At 39.3% G+C, this 21,166-nt stretch overlaps 1 protein-coding gene across 2 annotated transcripts in view; it reads left to right on the top strand.

The window, feature by feature from the left end:
• Positions 1-21,166, top strand: part of arhgap36 (Rho GTPase activating protein 36) — a 96,037-nt gene that overhangs the window by 38,629 nt on the left and 36,242 nt on the right. The window contains exons 1-2 of one of the 2 annotated variants that reach the window (XM_014207435.2): positions 308-568; positions 17,831-17,987. In XM_014207435.2, the coding sequence (XP_014062910.1) occupies positions 401-568; positions 17,831-17,987 (325 nt within the window). In that variant the 5' untranslated portion in view covers positions 308-400. Of the gene's footprint in view, positions 1-307; positions 569-17,830; positions 17,988-21,166 lie in introns of those variants that run through there. The other variant, XM_014207436.2, reaches the window with a different exon arrangement.

Below are 21,166 nucleotides of genomic sequence, written 5' to 3'. Positions count from 1 at the left end.
GAGGAGATAGTGAAAATCACTTTTTAAATCAAGCCAGGACAGCTTAGTTAGTTCAGACTTATCCCCCCTCCTTCCCTTTCATCCCCTGTTCATCTCACGTCCCACTTCCCCCCTCCCTTCCTCTCATTCTCTCCCTTTCAGTTCTCTCCCCTGAATCTCTCCCGTTTCCAACCCTTTCATCCACGCTTATTTCCTCCTCTTTCCCTTCTATCCCCCTTCTCCCCTCCCCTCACAGATTCAGCCCCCCCCCCCCCTTTCCATCACAGTGTTTACGTGAAGTGATCTCTTGGCAGCGAGACTCAGCTCACTGATTTACACCAGCAGATGGAGGGAGCAGATCTCTCTCTCTCCTTCTGTTGCTCGCTCTGTCTTGCTCTCCTTACACCGAGTGTGTTCCTTCATGCCCCATTTGGACTGGACACACAAACCTGGTCTGCATCTCTGCTGTGAGTGTGTGAGTTTGAGTGGGAGCGTGAGAAGTAGCTGTGCAGACTACAGGACTTATCAAAGTGGACTCACTCACTGCATAAAGGTCTTTATTCGTCTACAGCTGACTCCCTACGTACAGGTATAGATTGTTTTTAAATTTTTTATTATTCAACCTTTATTTAACTAGACAAGTCAGTCAGTGTGTGCTTAATGTGCGTTTGTGGTCTCTCTAAGTCATCAATAGGTGTGAATTTGTTGCTACTGTCTCTAGAACGGTTTGTTAGTCACAAAGTGCGACAATTGTTGAGACTCTCGTGCTCTTTGTTGTGTCGAAAAGTTCTGTCCGGTAGCGAGTGTGTTTGTGTTCAATAGGTATTTGTCGTCAAAAGGTATTGCGTGTTTGCTACTGTCTCCATATCTTGGAGTGTCACAGAGAATGTGTGCTATGTCTCAAGGCTTGCTCTGTCAAGTACTGAATAAAGCTAGATAATGTGTGTGTGTGTTTCAATGCATACGTTTTACAGTTTTACAGTTCTCTTAGTCTCTTAGTCTCAGTCTCCTTAAGTGCTCTGCTCTGGTTGCTGTCATTTATCTTTGAAGTATTTAATCAATCCGCTTGAACAATCTGAATGTGTGCCTTCTGTGAATGTGTGCCTTCTGTGAATTTGTGCCTTCTGTGAATTGGTATTGTCAAGGGTTGCATTTATAGTCTGAATTCAATCTGACTTCTTCAACAATAGATTAAACGAATAAAGTAAAATGCACATATGGAAAATGATTATACTTTGTGCAAAGCAAATACTTTTGCATGTGACTATTTTCACATGTAGTCCTCTTCAAAATAACCGATCTCAGTCCTCTTTAAAGTGAACTCTTGGGTAAAAGAAAAGCAAAATAACTCAGTTCTCTTTGTATTCACACTGCCCATTCCTTTGAATGAGGACCCAACTCTTTTGCCATTTCTCTTTTGCCATTATACACACTATATTCATTTTACGGACACAATGTATTTTACAATAGTTATATTTTGTTTGTTTTCAATCTCACCCTTCAGCTACCATCAACCCATCCCATCTGTCTCTTAACACCATCCATTTTTGACATTGACTAGGAGGTAGCCTAGTGGTTAGAGCGTTGGGCCAGTAATCGAAAGATTGGTGGGTCGTATCCCTGCGCTGACGAGGTATATCTGTCGTTCTGCCCCTGAACAAGGCAGTTAACCCACTGTTCCCCGGTAGGCTGTCATTGTAAATAAGAATTTGTTCTTAACTGACTTGCCTAGTTAAACATTTTTAAAAAAATTCATTTGTACTGTTATGTTTCACAAAAGTTCTGAACCTTTCTTTGCTCATAGTTTCTATAGATTGTAAATTAAATATTTTAGCCAAAAGTGTTATATTATTGATCGATTGACTATGACTTTTCAAATCACCCAGCAGTGCTATTTGCAGAGTTAGCTCCAGGTAAATGTTGCACTTCTTCAACCATTCCTGGACTGCAATATTTTTGCAATATATATGGCACAGCTGTCCATTTTTTGGTCCTTAAATGAAACTGGTATACTTTTTTATTTAACACAATTTTCTTTAACCAATTTTGATCTTTAATGCAGGGCCAACAGACAAGTGTATTACTTTTTCCCCTTCCACTTGCCTCTTCCATTTTTGTGGTAATGCTGCAATTAGTTGGTTGTAATTTTGGGTAGAGCAGCTTTTCCACATATTTTTGTTAGCCGCATGTGTGACATAACTCTACCAGTCCTATTCATGATATAATTTAAAAAGATAACTTTTGAAAACGTTTTTAAAATATATATATTTTTTTAATCAATTAGTATGTTTGTTAGTTTGTTTTTCTTCCACCAAGCGTAGTGCATAAACCTATAAAACATTGCCTGTGCTCTCCTCCGGGACCTCTAAGAAGTGTTAGTTTAGAACATTTACATCATTTTTTATCATTGGAACACACGCACTCTGGTAGCCTGGTTCCAGATCTGTGTGAACTTTATCTAATTCCTAACATGACTATTGCCAATGACACTTTTCATTTTTTTTTCAGGCACAGATGAAACAACAGATATAGCTAGGGCAATAATCGGGAGTATGGCATAACAACTATAGTCTGAGTAGTTGGCTAAAGAACAAACTGGATTCTGAGGTGTTTTTCTATTTCAAATGTTCTCTTTCATTTCCTTCTCTTTGTATTGCATTGATCTTACCCCTCTGATCTAACTCCTGACTATTGTTGTCTTATTTGGCCTAACAATGATAGTCAGACAAGATCGCTGAAGTTCAAACAAACCTGGAACAATGCAGGTTGGATTATTTTAGTTATTCTATTCAAAATGGATACTTTCCTTTGGCTTCTTTCCCCTTCTGGTGACGTTTGGAGTGATCAGGACAGCTTTTCCTGTGTCTGTTATTTAATCAAGCCTGATGATGAACAAACACACACACACACACACACACACACACACACACACACACACACACACACACACACACACACACACACACACACACACACACACACACACACACACACACACACACCTTGTCCATGGTTCCCATATGATCTGTGGAGTGCACCAATTTTATCTTTCACTTCAAGCTAGTAATACATAATACAGAACATCTACTTTGTGCAAGACACAAGTAATTTTTCCAACAATTGTTTAGAGGCAGATTATTTCACTTATAATTCACTGTATCACAATTCCAGTGGGTCAAAAGTGTACATACACTAAGTTGACTGTGCCTTTAAACACCTTGGACAATTCCAGAAAATGATGCCATGGCTTTAGAAGCTTCTCATAGGCTAATTCACATCATTTGAGTCAATTGGAGGTGTCCCTGTGGATGTATTTCAAGGCCTACCTTCAAACTCAGTGCCTCTGCTTGACATCATGGGAAAATCAAAAGAAATCAGCCAAGATCTCAGAAAATAAATTGTAGACCTCCACAAGTCTGGTTCATCCTTGGGAGCAATTTCCAAATGCCTAAAGGTACCACGTTCATCTGTACAAACAATTGTACGCAAGTATAAACACCATGGGACCACGCAGCCGTCATACCGCTCAGGAAGGAGACGTGTTCTGTCTCCTAGAGATGAATGTACTTTAGTGCGAAAAGTCCAAAATCAATCCCAGAACAACAGCAAAGGACCTTGTGAAGATGCTGGAGGAAACAGGTACAAAAGTATCTATATCCACAGTAAAATGAGTGCTATATCGACATAACCTGAAAGGCCACTCAGCAAGGAAGAATCCACTGCTTCAAAACCGTCATAAAATAGCCAGACTATGGTTTGCAACTGCACATGGGGACAAAGATTGTACTTTTTGGAGAAATGTCCTCTGTTTGGAGGAAAAAGAGGGAGGCTTGCAAGCCGAAGAACATCATCCCAACTGTGAAGCACGTGGGTGGCAGCATCATGTTGTGGGGGTGCTTTGCTGCAGGAGGGACTGGTGCACTTCACAAAATAGATGGCATCATGAGGGAGGAAAATGTTGTGGATATATTGAAGCAACATCTCAAGACATCAGTCGGGAAGTTAAAGCTTGGTCGCAAAGGGGTCTTCCAAATGGACAATGACTCCAAGCATACTTCCAAAGTTGTGGCAAAATGGCTTAAGGACAACAAAGTCAAGGTATTGGAGTGGCCGTCACAAAGCCCTGACCTCAATCCTATAGAAAATCTGTGAGCAGAACTGAAAAGCGTGTGCAAGCAAGGAGGCCTACAAACCTAACTCAGTTACACCAGCTCTGTCAGGAAGAATGGACCAAAATTGGTGTCACAGGAAGGCCAAAAAGATCATCAAGGACAACAACCACACAAGCCACTGCCTGTTCACCCTGCTATCATCCAAAAGGCGAGGTCAGTACAGGTGCATCAAAGCGGGGATCGAGAGACTGAAAAACAGCTTCTATCTCAAGGCCATCAGACTGTTAAACAGCCATCACTAACATTGAGGGGCTGCTGCCAACATACTGACTCATCTCTAGCCACTTTAATAATGACAAAAAATGATGTAATAAATGTATCACTAGCCACTTTAAACAATGCCACTTTATATAATGTTTACATACCCTACATTACTCATCTCAAATGTATATACTGTACTCTACACCATCTACTGCATCTTGCCTATGCCGTTCGGCCATCGCTCATTCATATATTTTTATGTACATATTCTTATTCATTCCTTTACACTATAAGGTAGTTGTTGTGAAATTGTTAGTGTTAGATTACTTGTTAGATATTACTGCATGGTCGGAACTAGCACAAGCATTTCGCTACACTCGCATTAACATCTGCTAACCATGTGTATGTGACAAAGAAAATTTGATTTAATTTCATTAGAAACTCACCCAACTTATTGTGGGAAGCTTGTGGAAGGCTACCCAAAACGTTTGACCCAAGTTAAACAATTTAAAGGCAATGCTACCAAATACTAATTGAGTGTTTGTAAACTTCTGACCCACTGGGAATGTGATGAAAGAAATAAAAGCTGAAATAAATCATTCTCTCTACTATTATTCTGCCATTTCACATTCTTATAATAAAGTGGTGATCCTAACTGACCTAAGACAGGGAATTTTTATTAGGATTAAATGTCAGGAAGTGTGAATAACTGAGTTTAAATGTATTTGGCTAAGGTGTATGTAAACCTCCGACTTCAACTGTATATGTCCGAACTCAGAATCAAATAGTCTTCGCAAAAATAACATGGTCACTGTGGTAGAATATACTGTGCAATCGGAAAGTATTCAGACCCCTTGACTTTTTCCACATTTTGTTACATTACAGCCTTATTCTAAAATGGATTTAAAAAAAAAATTCTCATCAATTTACACACAATGCACCATAATGACAAAGTGAAAACAGGTTTTTAGAAATTTTAGCAAGTGTATTAAACATAAAAAACGTAAATACCTTATTTACATAAGTATTCAGACCCTTTGCTATGAGACTAGAAAATTGAGCTCAAGTGCATCCCATTTCCATTGACATCCTTGAGATGTTTCTACAGCTTGATTGTAGTCCACCTTGGGTAAATTCAATTGATTGGACATGATTTGGAAAGGCACACACCTGTCTATATAAGGTCCCACAGTTAACAGTGTATGTCAGAGCAAAAACCAAGCCATGAGTTCAAAGGAATTGTCTGTAGAGCTCTGAGACAGGATTGTGTCGAGGCACAGATCTGGGGAAGGGTACCAGAAATTTCTGAAGCATTGAAGGTCCCAAGAACACAGAGGCCTCCATCATTCTTAAATAGAAGAACTTTGGAACCACCAAGACTCTTCCTAGAGCTGGCCTCCTGGCCAAACTGAGCAATCGGGGGAGAAGGGCCTTGGTCAGTGTGGTGACCAAGAACCCAGTGGTCACACTGCAAAGCTCCAGATTTCCTCTGTGGAGATTGGAGAACCTTTCAGAAGGACAACAATCTCTGCAGCACTCCACCAATAATTAGGCCTTTATGGTAGAATGGCCAGAGTGGCCCGGAAGCCACTCCTCAGTAAAAGGCACATGACAGCACACTTGGAGTTTGCCAAAAGGCACTTAAATGACTCTCAGACCATGAGAAACATGATTCTCTGGTCTGATGAAACCAAGACTGAACTCTTTGGACTGAATGTCAAGCGTCACGTCTGGAGAAACTCATGCTGTGGGGATGTGTTTCAGCGGCAGGGACTGGGAGACTAGTCAGGTAAGATGAACGATGAACGGAGCAAAGTACCAAGAGATCCTTGATGAAAACCTGCTCCAGGGCGAAGGTTCACTTTCCAAAAGGACACAACCCTAAGCACATAGCCAAGACAATGCATTCAAGACCATAATTGGTTAATGAAAATTGCGATAAATAAAAAAGTATTCCAGTTTAATTTAAGGACCAAAAAATTGACAGCCATGCCATATAGATTGCAAAATAGTTGGGAAGAGATTTTTGACGTACCAATTCCATGGCACATGTTTTATGAACTGATTCGCAAAATGATGCCGGATTCAAAACTTCACATTTTTCTGTTTAACTTATTATTCAGAATTCTTGCCACCTACAGAATGTTATATATATGGGGGATACAAACTTCCCAGCTCCGCAGATTTTGCTGCGAAGAGGCAGAATCATTAGATAATTTGTTTTGGCAATGTCCATATGTAGCTTGTTTTTGGACACAGGTCCAGGAATGGCTGAAGAATTGTAATATTTACCTGGAGATAACCCTGCAGATAGCACTACTGGGCGGTCTGAAAAATCATAGTCAATCGATCAATAATATAATAATGCCTTTAGCAAATATTTTTATTTTCAATTTACAATCTGTAGAAACAATGAGAATAGAAAGGTTCAGAACTTTTGTGAAACATCACAGCACAGTTGAAAAATATATGGCAAACAGAAATCCAATATGGATGGTGTTAAGAGATAGATGGGAGGGGTTGAATGGAGCTGAAGGTTGGGACTAATAACAACTAATAACCACAAGATAACTAATGTAAGACATACTGTGCCCGTAAAACGTATATAGGTTAGGAACTTTTCTGAAAGAGCACAGTTGAAAGACATAGAAATCAAACAGGATGGACATCATAAATATATGGGAGAGGGTGAGGGTAGAAGAAGAACAAGAGTTAAAAACAAACAAAATAAAACTATTGTAAAATAGACTGTGTCCATAAAATGTATATAGTATGTACAGTATGAGCTGGAAATACACGCCTAAGCGTTGTTGTTCACTAGTGTGCTCCAATTAGGGGAGGGGTGGTAGGGTTGGAGGGTAATAAAGGAGAAAGAAATATAAAAATATAAAATTCAAATACATTTTAAAAAAGACAATGAAGGAGTGGCTTCGGGACAAGTCTTTGAATGTCCTTGAGTGGCACTGCCAGAGTCCGGACTTGAACCCGATTGAACATCTCTGAGAGATCTGAAAATAGCTGTGCAGTGACACTCCCCATCCAACCTGACACAGCTTGAGAGGATCTGCGGAGAAAAATGGAAGAAACTCCCCAAATACAGCTGTGCTAAGCTTGAAGTGTCATACTCACAAAGACTCAAGGCTGTAATTGCTGCCAAAGGTCCTTCAACAAAGTACTGAGTAAAGGGTCTGAATACTTATGTAAATGTGGAAAATACATTGTACATTTTGATTGGTGATTTTCTGCATTTATCAAAATCAGATGTGTCCATGTAAACAGGATTATTAGGGAAATCATTATTCTTGCAAAGCATGTAAACATTATAAACAAACTATTATATTCATCTGACTATCCACAATTGTATTATTGTGTGCATATAACCGTGATCAATGTGATTTTCTAGATTGTCAAGGAAATTGTCTGACGACAAGTCTGTGATCGAATCCCATTGTCATTGTCTCTGATTGACGCCTCTGATTGAATCCCAGCCAGTGTGTGTGTGTGTGTGTGTGTGTGTGTGTGTGTGTGTGTGTGTGTGTGTGTTTGTGTGTGTGTTTGTGTGTGTATGTACGCTGTATAGCAAAAGAGCAGTGTGACGTAACATTTGACAGGAGATCCCCTTCCCTGCCCTTTCATAAATCATTTTCTGGTACGTTTTTCACACATACTGGCAACAGCCATCCTATAAAACAAGTGTGACGGTGATGCAGTTTGATGCGGTCTGTATCATCATGTTCTCTTGATCATGTCCTGATATAGTTTGAACAGGATATGACCTGTAATCTCTGACCTCTAACCTTTGATTCCCGACCTGGTCAGGCAGGTACAGTATGGAGTAATGATGACTCCAGTGGAAAGCTGTCCCAGTTGCGGACATGACAAACGGGGAGTATAAATGAAATGGAAAGAATAAACGGAACAGGCGTCATAGGGATGGAGATTAGAGGATTCATATCCGATCAGTCATGTTTACAATGATTCATCAGGTCACAAGGACAGGAAAAACTCCTGGCCCTGATCATGGTGTATTCTTGCAACAGAACCAAATCATATGAGAATGTATTCAACCTTCTTAAAGTCATAGTAAATGTTCCAGAATCCTCACTGCTCTTTGTTTTTCTTTCTACACTTTTTATTTAACCTTTATTTAACTAGGCAAGTCAGTTAAGAACACATTCTTATTTACAATGACAGCCTAGGAACAGTGGGTTAACTTCCTTGTTCAGGGGTTAGAATGACAGATTTTTACCTTGTCAGCTCAGGGATTCGATCTAACAACCTTTCGGTTACTGGCCCAACGCTCTAACCACTAGTGTACCTGCCGCCCCAAACTTACCCTAACAGGGAAACCAGATCGGCCAACATCTGCATTGCCGAACCCTAAAATAGAACTTGGTTCCATTTGAGATGCTAAAAATTCTACAAATGTCCAGCAAAAAAAAGACCACATTTAACACTAGAAAAGCAGAGAGCGTCATGTGGACGCAAAACAAATTTAAATGTGTAATTACTCATTTTTAAACTCATGTCCCCCCGTCCTTGACTTTTCCTAAATAAGTCTACATAACACACTGTCGTTGTTAGAATCTCAATATCACAAACAGAATTTGTGTTATAAGCTGTTTTAAGAGGACATGTCATCAGCTAATGGCCCATCGAAACTACACCTAAACTACACTGAACAAAAGTATAAATGCAACCTGTAATGTGTTGGTCCCATGTTTTATGAGCTGCAATAAAATATTCTAAAAATGTTCCATACTCACAAAAAGCTTATTTCTCTCAAATGTTTTGGACAAATTTGTTTACATCCCGTCTGAAGACGCTGAATGGTCAATTCGACATCTGCATTGGCCTTGCAGCATTTATGGTGATATGGCCTCTGCAGAAGACAGGGCATTCATACTTCTTGTGCTTCGCCGCGCAGTGCAGAGCTGTTGTGAAGGAAATTGTCAACAAAGTGAGTTTGTGTTTATACAGGACCTCCCACCCTCACCTACAATCAATTGACTGATTTCCTTACATGAACTGTAACACAGTAACATTTTTTAAATTGTTGCATGTTGCCATTTGCGACCAACCAGCTCGATTTGGTCTTATGTAGCAAAATTTGAAATTTTGGAGGAAACTTGCTTCACCATAGGGATGGAGCCAAGTTTCCTCCAGACGTGACGCTTGGCATTCAGTCCAAAGAGTTCAGTCTTGGTTTCATCAGACCAGAGAATCTTGTTTCTCATGGTCTGAGAGTCATTTAGGTGCCTTTTGGTATTGCTATCTGCAGGGTTAGCTGTAGGTACTGTAAATGTTGCAATTCTTCAGCCATTCCTGGACCTGTGACCAAAAACAAGCTACATATGGACAAAATAAATGATCTAATGACTCTGCCTCGTTGCAGCAAAATCTGCAGAGCTGGGAAGGTTGTATCCCCCATATCTATAACATTCTATTGGTTGCAAGAATTTTGTATAATCATTTAAATGTAAAAATTATACGTTTTGAATCCGGCATCGTTTTGCAAGGCAATTCATAAACCATGTGACATGGAATCGGTACATCGAAAATCTCTTCCCAACTATTTTGCAATCTATATGGCACAGCTGTCCTTAAATTAAACTGGTATATATTTTTATTTATCACAATTTTCTTTAACCAAATTTGGTCTTTAATGCAGGGCTGACAGACAAGTTCCTTACTTTTCCCCCCTTCCACTTGCTCCTTCCATTTTTGCAATAATGCTGCAATTAGTTGGTTGTAATTTTGGGTAGAGCAGACATTTCCATATATTTGTGTTAGCTGCATGTGTGACATAAATCCACCAGTCCTAATTATGATATAATTTACAAAGATTATACATTTTTTAAATTGTATTTTTATATTTTTTATCAATTAGTATATTTGAGTTTAACCACAATATTTGTTGTATTATTTGTTCTGTCTTTTCTGGTGGATTAAACTGAAATTGCAACCAAGTTTCTATGGCTTGTTTAAAAAAGAACTATATTTTTATCACGTTTCAGGAGAAGATCCAGATGTAGACAGTGTCGAAGTAACAAACATTTATTACTAGAACAGGGGGCAGGCAAAACAACAGGTCAAGGACAGGCAGAGGTCAGTAATCCAGATCAGAGTCCATAAGGTACAGAACGGCAGGCAGGCTCAGGGTCAGGGCAGGCAGAATGGTCAAAACCATGAAAAAATAGAAGACAGGAACTAGAAAAAGACAGGAGCAACGGGAAAAACGCTGGTAATTTTGACGAATAAAACGAACTGGCAACAAACAGAGAACACAGGTATAAATACACTGGGGATAATGGGGAAGATGGGCGACACCTGGAGGGGGGTGGAGACAAGCACAAAGACAGGTGAAACAGATCAGCGTGTGACAATTTTGGAGATGATTTCGTTTTCAAATAACCGAAATCTGAATAATGTGAAAAAGGCCATTCTTGAACATGGGTGAGCCATTCTTACTAATTTGCTAGAGAACAAGTTCAGATTTAAGTATAACTTTTGTATGACTGATGCCTTTAGTGAGAGGTCTAACACTTTAACATGTAATCATTTCTGCCCTCTGAATTCAGTACACTATAACATGAAATAAAAACAACTTTCTGTCAAAATTAGAAACGTATAATATCAGAAAATGTAGCTATCTTGTCTATCTTACCCGTATACATGGAATGGACGCTTCTCCCTGTCGAGGATGCCATAGTTCGCCTTACCTGGTTTGAAGATGTAATCCAGAAACAGGTGTTTTTTCCATCTCTTTAGCTATCATACTCTAATTTCACTGATTTCAAAACTCGGTCCTACAGAAAGCGGAGGGCAACACTTATGCAGTTCTACCTCGTGATATATTTTTAAAAAGCTGCGTTAGACAGGATTACCTACACATACTGACCAGCTCAAATAGACAGAAACGTGTCACATAGCATACCAATCTGAACTTATCTCCCGGCATGGCCAGCTCACTCATGATCTCAGCCAATCATGGCTAGTGGGAAAGTTGCTCGCTTTTTCTGTGGCTGAATGCCATCTTGTATTTACAGATGACATAAAAGTTTGTTATTAAGGCACATGAAAGTTCACATTTTCTAGAAGGCATTTCTGCCAAAAAACACATTTTGATTTAAAAAAAAAGTTGATGTTCAAATGGCTCCTGTGAAGTATTGATGCGCGACATATGTTTAGTTTCCTGAAATGAGTCAGATATTGTGACATTACAGCCTTATTCTAAAATGGATGAAATCGTTTTTTTTTCTTCTCATCAATCTACACACAATACCCCATAACGACAGAGAAAGAAAAGGTTTTTAGAAATTTTACAAAAAATATATATATAACTGAAATATCACATTTACATAAGTAATCAGACCCTTTACTCAGTACTTTGTTGAAGCACCTTTGGCAGCGATTAAAGCCTCAAGTCTTCTTTGGTATGACGCTACAAGCTTGACACACCTGTAATTGGGGAGTTTCTCCCATTATTCTCTGCAGATCCTCTCAAGCTCTGTCAGATTGGATGGTGAGCGTTGCTGCACAGCTATTTTCAGGTCTATCCAGAAATAATAGATTGGGTTCAAGTCTGGGCTCTGGCTGGGCCACTCAAACTTCTTCCATTTAAGAATGATGGAGGCCACTGTGTTCTTGGGGACCTTCAATGTTGCAGAACTTTTTTGGTACCCTTCCCCAGATCTGTGCCTCAACACAATCCTGTCTTTGAGCTCTACGGACAATTCCTTCAACCTCATGGCTTGGTTTTTGCTCTGACATGCACTGTCAACTGTGGGACCTTATATAGACAGGTGTGTGCCTTTCCAAATCATGTCCAATCAATAGAATTTACCACAGGTGGACTCCAATCAAGTTGTAGAAACATCTCAAGGATGTCAATGGAAGTCTCATAGCAAAGAGTCTGAATACTTAAATAAGTATGGTATTTCTGTTATTTTATTTTAAAACCTGTTTTCGCTTTGTCATTATGGTATATTGTGTGTAGATTGATGAGGAAAATGTTGTATTTAATACATTTTAGAATAAGGCAGTAACATGACAAAATGTGGACAAACGGAAGGGGTCTGAATACTTTCCAAATGCATTGTATATTGAAACTAATTTCACACATACAGTACCAGTAAAAGGTTTTGACACACCTACTCATTCAAGGGTTTTTCTTTATTTTGACTATTTTCTACATTGTAGAATAATAGCGTAGACATCAAAGCTATGAAATAACACATATGGAATCATGTAGTAAGCAAAAAAGTGTGAAACAAATATATTTTATATTTTAGACTCTTCAAAATAGCCACCCTTTGCCTTGATGACAGCTGTGCACACTCTTGGCATTCTGTCAACCAGCTTCACTTGGAATACTTTTCCAACAGTTTTGAAGGAGTTCCCACATATGCTGAGCACTTGTTGGCTGCTTTTCCTTCACTCTGCGGTTCAACTCATCCCAAACCATCTCATTTGGGTTGAGGTCGTGTGATTGTGGAGGCCAGTTCATCTGATGCAGCACTCCATCATTCTCCTTCTTGGTCAAATAGCCCGTATACAGCCTGGAGGTGTGTTGGGTCATTGTCCTGTTAAAAATAAATTATAGTCCCACTAAGCGCAAACCAGATGGGATGGCATATTGTTGTAGAATGATGTGGTAGCCATGCTGATTAAGTGTGCCTTGAATTCTCAATAAATCACTGACAGTGTCACCAGCAAAGCACCCCCACACCATCACACCTCCTCCTACATGCTTCACGGTGGGAACCACACATGCGGAGATCATCCGTTCACCTACTTTTTGTCTCACAAAGACACGGCGGTTGGAACCACAAATCTCCAATTTGGAGTCATCAGACCAAAGGACAGATTTCCGCAGGTCTAATGTCCATTGCTCGTGTTTCTTGGCATAAGCAAATCTCTTCTTCTTATTGGTGTCCTTTAGTAGTGGTTTCTTTGCAGCAATTCAACCATGAAGGCTTTGGGCTGCAAATTTTGAGGCTGGTAACTCTAATGAACTTATCCTCAGCAGCAGAGGTAACTCTGGGTCTTCCTTTCCTGTGGCGGTCCTCATGAGAGCCAGTTTCATCATAGTGCTTGATGGTTTTTGCGACTGCACTTGAAGAAATTTTTTAAGTTCTTGAAATTTTCCATATTGACTGACCTTCATGTCTTAAAGTAATGATGGATTGTCGTTTCCCTTTGCTTATTTGAGCTGTTCTTGCCATAATATGGACTTGGTCTTTTACCAAATAGGGCTATCTTCTGTATACCACCCCTACCTTGTCACAACACAACTGATTGGCTCAAACACATTAAGAAGGAAAGAAATTCCAAAAATTCACTTTTAACAAGGCACACCTGTTATTTGAAATGCATTCCAGGTGACTACCTCGTGAAGCTGGTTGAGAGAATGCCAAGACTCTGTTAAGCTGTCATCAAGGCAAAGGGTGGCTACTTTGAAGAATCTCAAATATAAAATATATGTTGGTTTGTTTAACACTTTTTTGGCCACAACATGATTCCATATGTGTTATTTCAGAGTTTTGATGTCTTCGCTATTATTCTACAATGTAGAAAATAGTAAAAAATAAAGAAAAACCCTTGAATGAATATGTGTGTCCAAACCTTTGACTGGTACTGTATAATAATATAGTTAGCCTATAGACAAGGTTAAATTGACAATAGTCTGATGGGTGACAATATTATCAATTGTCAAATTGTACATGAAGAGCTGGGCGCAGCTTGGAATTGACGTAGAGGCAGGGAAAGAGACCGTCAACAAAACAATTTTCAAGGCATCATGAACTTTACCCAGTACAAGGATATTTTAGCTAAAAACCTGGTTGCCTCTGCCAGGAGGCTGAAATTCGGCCGCAAGTGGATCTTACAACAAGACATTAACCACAAGCACACATGAAAATCCACAAAGAAATGGTTAATTGACCACAAAATCTAAAATTTGCAATGGCATCTCAGTCTCCGGACTTAAACCCCATTGAAAACCTGTGGTTTGAATTGAAGTGGGCAGTCCATAAGGTCAGACAAAGAATATCAAGGATCTGGAAAGATTCTGTATGGATATCATAAATGTAACTAATGGAGTTATGTCACACATGCAGCTAACAGAACTATATAGTAATGTCAGCTCTACCCAAAATTGCAACCAACTAATTGCAGCATTACAACAGAAATGGAGAAGGCAAGTGGAAGGGGGAAAAAGTAAGGAACTTGTCTGTCGGCCCTGCTTTAAAGACCAAATTGGTTAAAGAAAATTGTGATAAATAAAAAGGTATACCAGTTTCATTTAAGGACCCCAAAAATTGACAGCTGTGCCATCACAGCACATCACGAACTGGATGGTGTTCAGAGATAGACGGGAAGGGTTGAGTGGAGCTGAAGGTTGGGACTAAAAACAACAAGATAACTAATGTACAATATACTGTGTCTGTAAAATGTATATAGGTTAAGAACTTTTGTGAAACAGCACAGTTAAAAATATATGTCAAATAGAAATCAAAACTGGACGGTCTTCAGATATAGATGTACCTTAGACTGGTTGAGAGAACCTGAAGGATGGGATTAAAAACAAACAAAATATAAATATTTTAAAATACACTGTCTGTAAAATGTATATAGTGTGTATAAGCTGGAAGTAGAACCCTGAGTGTTGTTGTCCATTAGTTTACTCCAATTAGGGGAGGGTGGTAGGGTTAGGAGAAAATAATAAAGAAAAATATATTTTAAAAATAATAATACAAAATTATAATATATATTTGACAATAGCTTTTTTTATTATTATTTTTAAAATATATTTTTCTTTATTTTCTTCTAACCCTACCACCCCTCCCCTAATTGGAGTAAACTAATGGACAACAACACATAGGCTTCTACTTCCAGCTTATACACACTATATACATTTTACAGACAGTGTATTTTAAAATAGTTATATTTTGTTTGTTTAAAAAATATATATATGGGGGATTGGAAATTATGCAGACAATAACTTTCATGAAAGCCACAATCTATCTGCAATATCCCTCCCAATGTGTTCTTCAATCTCATAAAACATTAGAAAAGGCAAAGTGCCATTATCCTCACAAGGTGAGGGATGAAAAGGTACTGAAAACAGGGGTACCAATCATTTTGACACCTATCCTTATTAGATTTTTTTTAAACTTTCTTTGAGCCATTGTTTTTTTTGTTTTTTCAAAAAATGTCAGCATACAATATACTGTGGCTCAGTATCTGTGTTATTTATTTCATATAGTCTTCATCAGGAGTGCCAATTATTTTGGACCTGACAGTACATATATACACACACACACATTATAAACACACACATTCCGCAGCTCCAGTCTGGGTAAAGGATTCATCAAAATGGACCACCAGAGTAGAGTAGAGTGGGGGTTTCGAGGAGTTTTTGTCCCAACCCACTAGTCCTGTATGGGTCACTCCTCTTACTCCCTCTTTATTTTCTTGTTTCTGGTTTTCATTTGTTATTCTATACCTCTTTAATTCCCTTCATCCTGTGCCCATTCCAATGATATGAGGTTGTTTATAAGGTTCTAGCTTCCTGGTAATCCCCCAGGAATGGAATTGTAACCAGGTAGGAATGGATTCCATCGGAACACTTAAATCTGTCCTTCTCTCTTCCCCCTTACCATGTTCCTACCATATTATCCATTCCACGCAAAGTACAACTACAGTATATTACATAATATTCTACAAAATTACTTCATATGAATATACTGTACCTTAGACTGTTTTTCTAGTGTATAAAGGATTCTAGAACAGCATGTGTTACTCTAATGTTCTAGAGCAGCTGCTGATACTGATTCCAGAACATCAATATATACTGCAGGAGTATAGGATAAGGTTCTATACCAGATGATTCTGATTTTAGGACAGCATCTTCCTAGTCTGGGTCTGTTTCTTCCAGTTTCTTTCTTGTTCCTTGCCAACTCCTAATGGACTTGTCATGTTTGTTGTGACATTGACAGAAATGGGATTTGGCAAGAGCATGAAGCGTTTGGCAACAGCATAAACAGGCAGCATGCCTTGCATCTTCCCACAGCAATGGTACATTCAAAGTCCATATCGGTTTTCTGAGACCTACAGTTCTTCTACATTTGACCAGAGCCTATAGGGAATAGGGTGTCATTTGAGACGCACTTTATGATTGTTTCCCAAGCTTTGTGGGTCCAGTGTTAACCCAGAGGGAAAGGGCCTCAAACAGTGTCCTTCGGTTGCAAACTCTCTTCTTCTATTGTCCAGACGAAGAATGGCCTGACTTTGGCCCCCCCCAGACATAGCCTTGAGCAGTCGAAAGAAAGTTTGTCTTCTGACTAAACCAAAACAAAACAAAATAGAAAGAAAACAGATGGATGGTTCTTTTTCCGTAAGAAATGTGTGTATGTGAGTGTGCACATACATGTCTGTGTGTATTTGTCTGACCCATTCAACTCTCAGAGAAAACTCAAATGACCACCTGCAGAGGACAAGGCAATTTCCCTATCATCATTCCTATCAATCTACAGCATAATTATAATCAAGTTGTTGGGAAAGGGAGATACAGTAAAGATGTTTTTAAGCTCTCGGGAGGCCTAACCTCTGGCTATCTATGCGTCCCAAATGGCACTCTATTCCTATAGTGCACTTTTGACAACAGCCCTATGGGCTTTGGTCAAAAGTAGGAAACTATGTAGGGAATAGGGTGCCATTTGGGACGCACACTATAGAGTAGATCCTAGTCAAAGATTATTTGATGGTTGGTTGATAGTTGAGATAGTCTTTCCGGGATCCTTGGGACGTCTCTACCCCATGGAAGAATACATCTAAAAAGGTTAGGGTTAGGTTAAGGGTTAAGGTTAGGTTAGGGTAGGGGTTAAGGTTAGGATTAGGGTTAAGGGTAGGGATGTCCCAAGGACAGCAGTAACCTCGTGGAGATGGGTTGAAGCCAGCGATAATGATTTCCATGAAAATAGCCACCTTCATGGTTTACTGTTCATTTGATACTTAGCTACAGTAAATTGTATGGTTTAGTGTTCATTTGATACATAGCTACAGTAAATTGTATGGTTTACTGTTCATTTGATACTTAGCTACAGTAAATTGTATGGTTTGAGGAAACACATTAAAGAAAACATTATAGTAATTCAAATGTTAAGTCGTTTGGATACGAGGGTCTTGATTGTGGAAATGTTTTATCTTACTCAGCAATGTTTTCTATGATTGCCTTTTCATGTTTAGGTCATCTCTTTTCCTATCTTTCTCTCCTTTCATCTCCCTTCTTTCCAGGTCTCTCCCTCTCATCTCCCACATGCCCTTTTCTCTATCTGGCCCCTCCCCTTTCTATGAGTACATTGTAAATGATATCAAGTAATTCAGTTCTTAGCTGTGATTGGTACTATGTGTAATGCCTCCAAGTAATAGCACATTAATCATTCTCTTCTCCCTCCCTCCCCCCCTCCCTCCAGGGGGACCATACGTGGGCTACCATGCTGGGCCAGAGTGTGCGTCTGCAGCCGGTGCCTATCCAGAGCCTATCTGAACTGGAGAGAGCCAGGCTGCAAGAGGTGGCCTGCTACCATCTCGGGGAGAGGGACCTTGACTTCAACATCAGCATCCCCAGAGGTACACAAGAGCTTAGTTGCTATATGGCCAGGTCAGACAGGACGACAGAGATATGTATACAGTGCTGGGCTCTGTCTAGAGTTGTAAAGCTCTTCAAAGCTCAATTGGGGTTTGAATCTGGAGGAGAGGGACCTCGAATTCAACATCAGCATCCCCAAAGGTAAAGAGGAAGTAGTAGTAGTAGTTACTATATTGCCATGGTAGAAAGGACATAGATATGTAGTGCTATACGACATTGAAGTCCCCAAAGGTATGCAAGCGAGGAGCATTTACTATGGCCATATTAGAAAGGACGGACTGAAATATATAGTCGGTGTCCTGAAAAAGTATTGTATCTCTCTTCTTGGTGATTTTAATTTCTTAAACATAACACTTTTTTTGATCAAATTCCTGAAAAGATTACATTTTGCTCATCCTGATCTAGATTGTAGAGCTCTTCACAATGCAGTACATGGCATTGAACAAGGTGAAGAATGATAGTGATATGGACATTATACAGTTGAAATCTGAAGTTTACATACTCTTAGGTTGGAGTCATTAAAACTCGTTTTCAACCAGTCCACAAATTTCTTGATAACAAACTATAGTTTTGGCAAGTCGGTTAGGACATCGACTTTGTGCATGACACAAGTAATTTTTCCAACAATTGTTTACAGACAGATTATTTTACTTATATTTCACTGTATCACAATTCCAGTGGGTCAGAAGTTTACATACACTAAGTTGACTGGGCCTTTAAACAGCTCGGAAAATTCCAGAAAATGATGTCATGGCTTTAGAAGCTTCCGATAGGCTAATTGACATCATTTGAGTCAATTGGAGGTGTACCTGTGGATGTATTTCAAGGCCTACCTTCAAACTCAGTGCCTCTTTGCTTGACATCATGGGAAAATCAAAAGAAATCAGCCAAGACCTCAGAGATGGCCTGAAGGTACCACGTTCATCTGTACAAACAATAGTACGCAAGTATAAACACCATGGGACCACGCAGCCGTCATACCGCTCAGGAAGGAGACGCATTCTGTCTCCTAGAGATGAACGTACTTTGGTGCGAAAAGTGCAAATCAATCCCAGAACAACAGCAAAGGACCTTGTGAAGATGCTGGAGGAAACAGGTACAAAAGTATCTATATCCACAGTAAAACGAGTCCTATATCAACATAACCTGAAAGGCCACTCAGCAAGGAAGAAGCCACTGCTCCAAAACCGCCATGAATAAGCCAGACTACGGTTTGCAACTGCACATGGGGACAAAGATTGTACTTTTTGGAGAAATGTCCTCTGGTCTGATGAAATAAAAATAGAACTCTTTGGCCATAATGACCATTGTTATGTTTGGAGAAAAAAGGGGGAGTCTTGCAAGCCGAAGAACACCATCCCAACCGTGAAGCACAGGGGTGCAGCATCATGTTGTGGGGGTGCTTTGCTGCAGGAGGGACTGGTGCACTTCACAAAATAGATGGCATCATGAGGATGGCAAATCATCTGGATATATTGAAGCAACATCTCAAGACATCAGTCAGGAAGTTAAAGCTTGGTCGCAAATGGGTCTTCCAAGTGGACAATGACCCCAGGCATACTGCCAAAGTTATGACAAAATGGCTTAAGAACAACAAAGTCAAGGTATTGGAGTAGCCATCACAAAGCCCTGACCTCAATCCTATAGAACATTTGTGGGCAGAACTGTAAAAGTGTGTGTGAGCAAGGAGGCCTACAAACCTGACTCAGTTACACCAGCTCTGTCAGGAGGAATGGGCCAAAATTCACCCAACTTATTGTGGGAAGCTTGTGGAAGGCTACCAGTAACATTTGACCCATGTTAAACAATTTAAAGACAATGCTACCAAATACTAATTGAGTGTATGTAAACTTCTGACCCACTGGGAATGTGATGAAAGAAATAAAAGCTGAAATAAATCATTCTCTCTACTATTATTCTGACATTTCACATTCTTAAAATAAAGTGGTGATCTTAACTGACCGAAGACAGGGAATTTTTACTAGGATTAAATGTCAGGAATTGTGAAAAACTGAGTTTAAATGTATTTGGCTAAGTTGAATGTAGACTTCCGACTTCAACTGTATATGATATAAAAGCCCACTACATGTTTTCTGCTCATTCCACCACCACTCCCAGACTGTATTATCTCAATAAGAGTGAATTTTACAGTACAGCTCAGATATAATCTTACAATTTAAGATGAAAGAGTAGGAGTAAGACGAGTAGGAGTCAGAAGATTAGATACAAAATTAAGATAACTCTTGACGGTCTCCGTCCCGTATGCGGGATCAACATCCAGCGAAAAACCCTATCGCCATGTTCATAACAAAATGTAATATTTTTTTTTCTTCAAATATAGGACTATTTTATATCGTTTTATAGATACACCTCTCCTGAATCGAACCACGTTGTCCGATTTCAAAAAGGCTTTACAGTAAAAGCAAAACATTAGATTATGTTAGAGTAGTATATCGTAAAAGTAGCCACATAGCCATTTTACGACCAACCACATGCATCACAAATAACCAAAAAACTGCTAAATGCAGCACTAACCTTTGACAATCTTCATCAGATGACACTCCTAGGACATCATGTTACACAATACATGCATTCTTTTGTTCGATAAAGTTCATATTTATATATAAAAACAGCATTTTACATCGGCGCGTGACGTTGACTAACTATTTTCCCTCAAATGCACCCGGTGAAACAGCACTACAATTTACTAAATTACTATTCGAAAACATTTTTAAAATGTAATATTGTCATTCTAAGATTTATAGATTAACATCTCTTGAAAGCACCTGCAATGCCAGATTTAAAAATAACTTTACTGGGTAATCACACTTTGCGATAAAAGGGGATGCGATACTCAGAAAAATAGGCTACCGTTACAGGTCAGCGCCATCTTGGAACAATCGCATATCAAATCTACTCTTGTATACTATTGTCAATAATCCCTTACCTTTGATTATCTTCATCAGAAGGCACTTCCAGGAATCCCAGGTCCACAACAAATGTATTTTCGTTCGAAAAAGTTCATAATTTATGTCCCAATAGCTTCTTGTTGTTAGCGCGTTCTGAAGGCTGCACCAAATGTACCGTCGTCCGCGGGACTCCTCTCTTACCAAAATGCAAAAAAAAAAATATTTAAGTTCGTTCAAACATGTCAAACGTT

This window comes from Salmo salar, chromosome ssa07 (genome assembly GCF_905237065.1).
Source record: "Salmo salar chromosome ssa07, Ssal_v3.1, whole genome shotgun sequence".
NCBI classification, from domain to species: Eukaryota; Metazoa; Chordata; class Actinopteri; order Salmoniformes; family Salmonidae; genus Salmo; species Salmo salar.
The sequence above is the reverse complement of the archived record's forward strand: the minus strand, read 5'-3'. Positions and strand labels throughout refer to the sequence as shown.